The sequence below is a fragment of the Hirundo rustica genome, chromosome 3 (assembly GCF_015227805.2).
Source record: "Hirundo rustica isolate bHirRus1 chromosome 3, bHirRus1.pri.v3, whole genome shotgun sequence".
NCBI lineage: Eukaryota > Metazoa > Chordata > Aves > Passeriformes > Hirundinidae > Hirundo > Hirundo rustica.
In genome coordinates this window covers 52,074,226-52,084,186 of record NC_053452.1, presented here as the reverse complement: position 1 = coordinate 52,084,186, position 9,961 = coordinate 52,074,226, and the positions used below count along the sequence as shown (strand labels likewise).

The following is a 9,961-nucleotide window of genomic DNA, read 5'->3' as shown; positions in this document are numbered from 1 at the left end:
GTCCCCCTTCTTACTGCCTGAGGAGCACAGGGGTGCAGGCACGTGGCAGCTCAGGTCTGGAAGCAGAAGAGCTGCACCAGAGTGACAGAGTGCTGGAGTCAGTAAGCTGTGCCGAGCTCCTGCTCTTCTGCACTCCAGCTGGCTTGGACCCAGACAGCTCAAGTTTCTCTGCATATCACCTCCCTGCTCTCCAGATTCTGGGGCCAGCACAAGCAGAGGCAGCCCAGATCTGTTTGCACACAGGATCTAAGTTGTTTTCCTGTTGCATAAAGCAGAGCAAAACAAGATGAAAGGGGTAGCAGCTGGAGCTACACAGCTTTGTAGAGATTCCATAACAATGCATGCATTTGCTGGATCTGTAAATGAGGAGACACTTTTCAAACATTTTGCACTTGTAAAAAGGCTGCTAAGGGAAATTCACCCATCCTGCAACTTTAAGAGCTGCAGCTGTGGAGTGTAAGCACAGAGCAGTAAGCAGTTTGCTTACCCACAGCTGCTTTCCTCATGCAGCAACTCTTTCTCCCTACTGGAGGGTACACTTCTACCTGATAAAAAGAATCAGCAGAAAGCTAGAAAACAATCAAAAGGGCTTTTTTCTTCCCTTTCCCTGACACCTTCTGCCTGGAGAGATTTAGAGAAAGTAGGACTTCTACGAGGAGAAGAATCACAGTCTGAAGCTATTGTACTAACTTCCGGTTAACACTGCATGAAAGCATTCAGGGAGCACCTCACCCACTTCCTTCACAAGTCTAGAGGACAAGGAAACGAAAGCTATGACCCTGCCACAGATGAATGAGGTACATTTAACATTCATGCCTTTTTGTGCACCATCTGGTCAATCCGAAGGGCAGTCATTCTTCTACTGAATCACGCTGCAAAATTATTGCTATCTCACTGTCGTGCTTTCTGAACAGTTGCCTAAATATACTCCTTGCAGGAACTCAGTTTGCTTTCATTTCAGATTGCAAATAAAAAGAGAAACCAAAGCAGTAAGAATAACACAAATTTAAGTATGTGCTTTTATTTGATACTTTCATGGCACATTTTCATTTGTAAACATTAAATCACCAGTCTTCTTCTTCATATGTTGAAAATGACCACCAGACATTTGAGAGAATTACCTGAGATTAAAAAAAAAACAAAACCAAAAAAAAGTAAAAAAAAAAAGAAAAAGATCTGGCATCTTTTACGTTATTCACATACAGTACCATTTCAGGAAGACTTACAAAAGGGAATGTTTTCCAAAATAGGACAGTTTTCTTTTGACTATAAAGATATACAAAATACATCAAAATGCCTTGGAATGATCAGCCTTATTAGGAGTATGTGGCAAATCAAACAACTGTTCGATTATCAAACTGTTTCAAACAATTCCATTAATGCATAGCTGAAATACTGCATCAGTCCTGAAGCAGCATGATGTCCACATTGTCATGAACACCTTGTAAAAGCAGCTCTCCTTGGTAAGTGACGATCTTTCGTCGTTTTGCCGCCTTAAGCGTTCCCACCAGGGCTTCAAAGAGGTTGGCACACTTCTCATCAGCAAACAGCACACCAAATTTCACGCTCACTTGTCCATCAGCATCTAAATAAAAGACAGAATGTAGATTTCCTTCAAGTTAGGAAGATAAGGTGACACTAGGGAGATAAGGTGATACAGAGAACATTGAAAGTAAACACCACTGTGTTTCCCAATTTATTTGGCATCATATTATGAATGCTGATGATAAACAGTAGGCAGAAATACCGCCTAATCTAACTTTGCCTTTCCTTCCAGAGACTTGTATCAAGGACCATGTATCTGCTCTGTTTACTTTTATTGATGACTTTCTGAAACCTATGACAAGCACAGGCTATTGAACCTCTTCACAGGGTTTGAAGGAAATTAGTTTTAAATAATTAAAGTCCTAGAATATCAAATTGAAAGAGACCCATAAGAATCAAGTCCAACACCCTGCTCCTCTAACCTAAACCTAAACCATACATTAAGATATTCTTTTCACTGTTTTTTAACTCATTAATATTTGAGAGTCACATTGAAAAGGCTACAATGTGAATTTTCACACAAAGCAAAAATTTAAAAAATATATGTTGAAGTTATGTTATTCCTACAAGGCAGATGCAGTCATACAAAATCCAAGACGTACATATGCGTTTAGGTTTTAAAAAACAAGTGGAATTGAACAAATGGCACCAGAACTGACATACAGGAGCAGGTAGCACATCTACAAAATGCATTAAATATTGGTAAAGAAGAAGGAGTTTTAGCAATGAAAAACAATCTTAAGAGAAAAGAGTATCTTCTAAGCAAGTTCAAGGAAGTTTGGAACTACACATAACTCCTGGATTAATTTTAGGCATACAGACCAATTTCTTCCAAATAATATGATCATTAACAGGATTGAAATGCATGAGTTCTGAAGTAAAGAAGGAGGTAGGAGGAGGTGGAAGGAGAAGGTAAAACTTTCTTCTGTGGTGACTGTAGCGAGTACTGAAAGCCTAAAGAAAAGGATTCAGGGAGCAGGATTTCAGGCCTACATCCTCTCTGCTGCTGAGGCTTAAATGTTTAACTTTATAGCAGAACTACTTTAAAGGATGGAACACAGGCAGTACCCTACTCTCCAACATTAAGTGCAGATATAGGTTTTCAGGCTACCTGCTTGTTTGAACTTGCCAAGTTCTTAGTTTGATGTAACATGACTACATCTGTATGACACGCATGCACGGTAACATCCATGTACACACACACATCTATAACGTGACTACATCCATACAAAGATACTACAATACTTACTTTTGGTTCCCAGCCGCCGAATCTCCTCAACTAAGAGGCTAATTTCATGTTCCACATTCATTGTGGTCTAAAAGGGAAAAAAAAAAAAAAGTTACAAAGTTATTAGGAATCCTGTAAATCCTTTGCACCGTTCTGGCGTGTTCTCAGTTCTTTAGGAATGTCACAACTTCATAAATCCCAGTAGGCTGTAGATGCATGACTACAGAATAATCCAGGATTTTAGTCTTGAACAGATGAAGAGCCTCTGCACCTCCACATTTGAAGGGAACAGAAGTTACATTCTTGTAACATTCTGTAACACAAATATAAGAAGCCAATCTCAAAATATGACAGATGTGGGAAGGTCAAGGAAGAGGACGGTTGTTTGTTTTAAAGAATGAGCTTAAGCTGCCACAGAATCAGAGCTACTCACTAACCTCACCGGTCTTCAGGGGCTTTGCAACTTTCCATCAGTGGCCTCAATTAAAATGGAACATCTGCCTTTACATTTCTTTCTGGGATATGTGATAGATTTGGTTTCCTAAACCACACCACTGCTTTCTACATATGCTGGGAAGATACTGCAGACACATACTGCTGGTTGCAGACACACATGGTGTCTGAAAGGACAGCAGCTCCTGCACACCTGCTACTGAGAGCAAAACAGATCCAAACTATGCAAGGCAGTCGACATTTTTGCCATTCAAAGTGATCCCGAGAATCTGCTACACTGCCAAACATCCTGGGCACCTCTTTGCTGTGAAAGGCAGCAATTTTCACCAATGTGTACCAATGCCTTGCGACAGTCCAGCCCTATGTGGCAGAGCATATGGCACGCTACAGTCACACACGACACTTACCTGGCTACAAAGCGTCCAAGGTTAACAGCTGCAGACACCTGAATGACATTTCATGGCCTATGCTGCTCAAAGCAGCACCAACACAATGAAAGCTTTAGATGTTGAACTCCTTAAGCAAAAACTGGCATTGAGGTAAGCACAAGAAACTGGGCATCACAGACAATGCAGCCTCCACAGGTGCCAACAGTGCAGCCTGGAAAAGCCACTGAGAGCTTCTGGAGTGGAGCACTAGCTAAAGAAGGGCTCAGCAAGGACTCAGACCCACTCTGTTGTTCAAGAAACTGGGATTTTTGTACTAGTATGAAAGTGGACTTAAAAAATAGACACCTGAATGCATCACAAACTCTTAGGAAAAGCTTCCCCTCCTTTATTTTTTTACTGAGTTAAAATAGGTAAGAGTGGCATAGTTCCACTTCCTGACCCCTTATGATTTACCCAAGAGGCAAAAATACCTTTGCATCGGATTCTGATTTTTAGATCCAAAACTCATGTTTCTTTTTAACATGCAAAACCGAGCAAGCTCAATTATCAGCATGGGTTTTGGGCAAAGCCCCAGCCAAACCACAGGTTCATCCCTAGTGCACGCTAAGAGCAGCACTACAGCAGGTTATCAGCAGACCGACAGGTGACAGCGAAACTGGACGTGCTGCGTGGGACCACCGCTGCCAAGGGCAGGGCAGCAAGGCTGCACTGCTGCAACTGCCTCAGATGAATCCTACAAACTTCCGGATTTTGTTTGACTCGGCACTAAACAGATCAAGTCAGCAAGGAAAATACGACCCATCTCTTAGAAAGCTTACACTCCCAGTATTTGTCAGACTGCCAGTTATGATATTGGTCATCACAACAGTGTAATTATCTTCTCTTTAAAGACGTTCTTCTTACTTTAAAAGCTCTTTTTTACTTTCAGGTCTTTAAATTCACGTTGATTTCTAATTATTTTCATACATGTACACCATCAATATAAACAGCACTATTTAGAATTTAAAAAAAAATAAATTCTACATTATTAGGCAAGACTTGAGATCAGAGAAGCAAGGCTGAGCAAGAAGTAGGGATGCTCGGTATTTCAAAACTTAAACATTTGCTTTATACTAGAGATGCTCAGCACACCAACTATCAAAAGTGCACGCTAACCGTTAGACTCTAACATTCCTGATGCCAATTCACTGCTGCAAGGCAGTGGTATGGAAATTAAACTTCTCCTTATTTGGTAGTAACGCGCCGGACCGCTGCGAGCACACACACACACATACACACACACACACACGCACATCTGTCACCCACGGCGCCGAGCTGTCCCCTCGCAGGCACTGACGGCCCCTCGGCGGGACCGCAGAGCGCGGTTCCCTTCCCACACCCCGGCGGGATCCGGTCCCGCCGCCGCGTGCCCAGGGAGCAGCGGGAAGCGGGCCCCGCCCGGGAGAGCGGCAGCCGCACCCGCTGCCCGGGCAGCGCCTCTGCCCCCGGCGCGGAGGGAGGGACGGACGGCTCCCCGGCGCGGAGGGAGGGAGGGAGGGAGGGAAGGAAAGACGGACGGACGGACGGACGGCGGTCCCCGACCCGCTCCCGCCCGCCGCCACTCACCCGCTGCCGCCGTCGCCGCTGTGGCCGCTCGGAGCCGGCGGAGCCGCGGGGCAGCGCCGGGCGGGGCCGGGGCCGGCGAGGGGCGGGCGGAGGTGGCTCCGGCTCCGGCTCCGCCCGGGCCGCACCGCCCCCCGCGCTGCGCTCCCGGCGCCCCGGGGCGGCGCTCCCGGCCATCTTGGCTCTGCCCTGCCCGGCCGCGTGTGCGCTCCCTGTGCTGTGCCAGGGTTAAATTCTTCCGCGGCACCGGCGTTAGTGAATTTGTTAGGTAAAACGCCTCCCAAGGCCAGCCCCTCTTCCAGTGGGTCGGCTTTCTGTAATTCACCGTGTTGCTTCAGTCACTCTCCGTCACCATCCCGTGCCCCATATGCTCCATCTCCGTGGGCGTCCCCGGGTGACATGTCACATTCTTAGGCCTCCCACATTTATTTTCTCCGCGAAAATTTTCTCCTTCCAGAGAAAATAAACGAGCTAGGTTAACACCATTTACCCTCGATAAAGTTGTGTTGCAGTGTATCTGTATTTCCATATCCTCGCACCCTACGCTGCAGAAAGAATGCCATTTCATTTTCCCCGTCTTGTGTCATGGCATTCCCTGCTGCTCTTGTCTTTCTTCCTCTTCACCTCACAGGGACGTTTACGTCCTCTCTCAAGGACCCGCATTTAAGCTGAGAGCTGCATTAACTCCTACAAAGCGATGAAGCTGCCGCCAGCCCCCCCAAGTGAGAGTCACGGCTCGCACCAAGGCTCTCCCAAAATTTCTCACTGCCACAACTAAAGGCATCGCCGTTCCCGGCTGTCTCTCCCACCTCTTCATCAGGCGTGACTGCCCCTAAAGCAGAGTTGATAAAAGAAATTGTTTCCAGCCCTTGCAATCCACAGTTTTCATGCACTAGTTTCTGAAGGTGAGGCTGAGATCCTTCCTCAGACTGTGAGCTGTGCCAGCTGGGACTGGTCCCTTATTACATTCTCCCATTCCAGGTGTGAGGAGGAATAAATAGGTGATGGCACCTCAAACCGCTGTGACAAGTTCTGCTAGGGCTCAAACTCCCAGCTAGATAAATAGATTTGCACAGTGGAAATGATGCCAAGAATATATTTTTATTACTCCAGGGATTATAGCCCAAGCCCATTGCTTTTCCAAGGGAATTTTTGGATGGTGTTTTAATGAAAAGATTAACTTTTCCACCGAATAGTCACTATTTATCAATCAGTTACAGAATCTTTGGTAGTTAAAAACAAAGAAGCATACTGCTTTCCGTTTTTGATATGCTATCAAAATATTTTTCCGGAACAGATTAGATTTATTTTACATCAGTAAGGGGTGCTCTTTGCAAAACAAACTCAATAGTTAGGAAAACAAGATCCAAAGGGCTACATTCCTAAGTTGCTAATTAAATAAATGAAATTTAAATCTATCTGGACTGAATCAAAAGACAGTGAAAATTCCCAGGAGAATGTAGTATCTGAAGAGCACTGATGCTCTGTGCATATGATTCCATATGTGCATACTGCTTTTCTAAGGTCTTTGTTACATTGGCTGACATAATGCTAAATACTACAGTTAAAAAAGGGTGGTTTATTAAGGTAGATTTGAGATAAAGCTTTTAAAAGTGAATCTGATTAGTGTGTTAGCAAAGACGTCGAAGATTCGTCATTTAGCAGTAAAGAATAAAAGTGCTTATCTTCTGGTTTTATTGTTAACAACATGCTTTCAGTTGCACATAATCTAGAATTCTTAATCATAAAAAAAACCTTGTTACGTTTGCACAAATATTGTAGGCCTTTGCATAGTGTGATTGTTATTATGGATAATTTATGTTTGATCGAGTAATAGTTTGTGACTTTTCAGACTACAGGTACTATTACTATGCTGATGATTAATCCATGTTAAAAATTCCTTTCAGAAATATCAACTGTATAGCTGAGAAAGATATATACTTACATATAAAAACTCTGTAATTCCTCATCTTATTTTCTTTTAACACCTTTCTTTTTTTCTTTTTTTTTCTTTTTTTTTTTTTTTTTTTAGTAAACCTATTCTTTTTATTATTATTCTGTGTTTTGAAAAGGCAGTGTTATACCCAAGTATTTGTCTCCAGGCATCAGGAGATTATTGAAACACTTTTGTTACTCTTTCTTTCATGGTCTTTCTAAGTCATGTAATGTTAAAATAGGTTAATAAGAAATCAAAACCATCTGTTACCATGACAATTAAGGTAACAGATACTGCCAAAGTACAAGAATTAGCTGGGCAGCATCAGAAATGAATGACTGATTATGTCCTTACAGGGGCAGCAGCAGTGAGCAGGGAACATGATAATTATGGAGATGGTGATTTCCCATCATTCTGTTTCCACAAATTGGTGCTGTTTTAAAAATGAAAGAAGTGCAAAATTGTCCTTTGCAGGCTCACAGGACAGACATGGAAATATTGCTCATACATATTTCATATAACAGGTGAAGATCATCATCAGACTCATAATTCATTATGCATTTTAGCTGCATAAGAGTGTTCCCTAAAACTCATGAGGTTCTGCCTCAAAACAGACTATTCTGATTTGACCTTCCTTGGCATGTCACTTTATTGTTACTGTCCCCCCAGATGCCCATGAAGGCAGCCAAACAGATGAATTATGCACAATGTAAAAAACATCACTGGAGAACAACACAATAGACATACTGCATCTGATCAAATCATCAATTTAACTGGACATTTTGCCTCCAGCAGGGACCAAGAGCAGACATTTGGAAAACAGTGCAATCAATGAAAACTATTGGTTTTTCTCCTGGCCCCTGGCACTTACTGGAGCAAGTAATTATTCCATCTTTTCCTTTCTCCATCACATTCCCTAATTTAATCTCATATAAGATGAATGTGTCTCCATGTTGCTGATCCTTCTTGTTTCTCTTTATAATTTTTCAAACAATTCTGTGTTAGTTTGTGGGCCTGAAGTAGTAGAACTGTCAGTATTTCTCAACATGTGGGTATAGTATATACAAAAGACATAAGGATGTTTTCTGTTTCGTTCTCACTCCCAATAATAAAAATTCCCAACATTTTACTTGACTTTTTGAAATGTTCTGAGCGCTATGCACAATGGTTTCAAAAACTGTTTCCAAAGCGGTAGTAATTAATTTTCTGTTACAAATAATTAGGATTACTCTCCCTCCAGTACACTGCTTTGCATTTTTCAGTACCATAAGGTATTTTACTGTGTAATTTAAAATAGGATCACACAGACTTCATCACATCTTTTCCCATGTCTTCAATGACAGCTTTGAACAGCACAGGAAGTCCAAACAGTAATGGTATTAAGAGCGTACTAGTAATTAGTAAGCTCTCTCAGTCATGACTATCAGTTGACTACCAGCTTTACCTCTTTGTCTCCTCTTGCCTTTCAGCTGTTCATTGATTCTGAATGGAATCTGAGTATCTTCTCACCCCATGAGAAATTAGTTCTATAAAAGTACTTAATGTTTACTGTAAACATGTGGTAAACATATTTGTTGTTACAGGTTTCTCCAGAGACAGGCGTGTAACACCACTAGGGCCAAGCCTGAAAAAATTAGGGGAAAGTTACAAGGTCATTTGCTAGGTAACAGCCATTTATATTGTTTTACAACATATATTAACTAGACATTCTCAATTTACTCAATTCGCTCAATTTATCAACAGCATGTTGATAACTCATGCTGTTCTTGTTTTGTATAATACTGTTCTTTTTAATTTTTGTCGTATTAGATGTGCTTATATGCAAGGCATATGCATCACATGTACATACACAGAGTTTTCTGTTGAGATCCTCCTGAGCTAGAAACCATTAGAATTGACTCCAGGATTTGCAGATTTCACTGTTAGATGAGATCATCTTAACAGTCTTCTTACATGATCCAGGTCCTAATTTTGTCTTAAAACTCATTTTTGTTTGGCATGTTGATTTAGTATGCAACAATTCCTGTTGGATGTACCTGTGTCCCATCCCCTTGCTTTAACACCAGTAACTTGTACCTGTTCAAAGGGCTGTATTCTCCTTACTGTCTCCAAAGCTGGATGGAAGCTGTGGTGCTGTGATTCAAACAGGGGTGTGTAGATGTGTCTTGTCTTGACTTACCATCAGGTATCTGTGCCATCGACCTGCCCTGGATCACTTCTCACCATGGGCGTATTGCACCCATTGCGCAGTTGTGCTGTAGGTTTACTTGATGTGACTCGACATGAACTCGTAAAGCCATGTCAGCCCAAACTAAAACAGGTCTTAAAAGTCTTCTTATGATTTAAAGGTTTCAAATGGTAGAGGATCTGCTACGTTCCTCATTCCTGTGGATTTTATACCACCACAGAAAATGTAAGATAGCTTTTTCTGGAACATGACAGGGTCTGTGGGTACAATAAGAAATTAAAATTCAAGTCAATGTTGTTACAGAAAGCTGAGAGAAAGAAGTAATATTCAGAGAGTATGGATATTAGGGGCAGTCAGAAGAATAGCTGTATTTTTTGAGACAAGCCAATCAATGAGGAAAATAGCACTCCATACCCAAAGCATCTTCCTAGTTTTTGGTCCAATCATTGTCTTCCTTGGCCATTGTCTCTGTCTTAAGTCAGCAGTTGTTTCAAGGGAGAAAATAATTTAACCAAAATGAAAAGCATAGTGATGCTCCGGAAAACTTTCCAGGAATTTGTGTGTAGAGCCACATTTAAAAATATTAATTGTATGGGCTCATAGTTTTGCTTTTCGTATAA

General features: G+C 42.0%; 1 protein-coding gene across 5 annotated transcripts; it reads right to left on the bottom strand.

Moving 5' to 3' along the window:
• Positions 1-990: 990 nt before the first annotated feature.
• On the bottom strand, positions 991-6,094 carry ABRACL (ABRA C-terminal like). 5 transcript variants are annotated; one of them, XM_040059156.2, is made up of 3 exons: positions 6,027-6,094; positions 2,795-2,861; positions 991-1,585 (listed from the first exon to the last, which is right to left on the bottom strand). In XM_040059156.2, exons 2-3 carry the CDS (start codon positions 2,853-2,855, stop codon positions 1,401-1,403), a joined length of 246 nt encoding a protein of 81 aa, XP_039915090.1. In that variant the 5' UTR covers positions 2,856-2,861; positions 6,027-6,094; the 3' UTR covers positions 991-1,400. The 5 variants fall into 5 exon arrangements, with proteins under 5 accessions (XP_039915090.1, XP_039915087.1, XP_039915088.2 ...); XM_040059153.2 differs by lacking the exon at positions 6,027-6,094 and adding an exon at positions 5,708-6,010; XM_040059154.2 differs by lacking the exon at positions 6,027-6,094 and adding an exon at positions 5,757-5,776.
• Between the last annotated feature and the right edge of the window lie 3,867 nt (positions 6,095-9,961).

Bases quoted from the DNA above. Each gene is read 5' to 3' on its own strand.
- ABRACL (XM_040059153.2), bottom strand. From the start codon at position 5,785: ATGAAATGGCATTCTTTCTGCAGCGTAGGGTGCGAGGATATGGAAATA. The intron at 2,862-5,707 runs GTAAATGGTGTT...TTTCCCTTTTAG, and splicing joins GCAACACAACTTTATCGAGG to ACCACAATGAATGTGGAACA. The intron at 1,586-2,794 runs GTAAGTATTGTA...TCTTTTATTTAG, and splicing joins TCGGCGGCTGGGAACCAAAA to ATGCTGATGGACAAGTGAGC.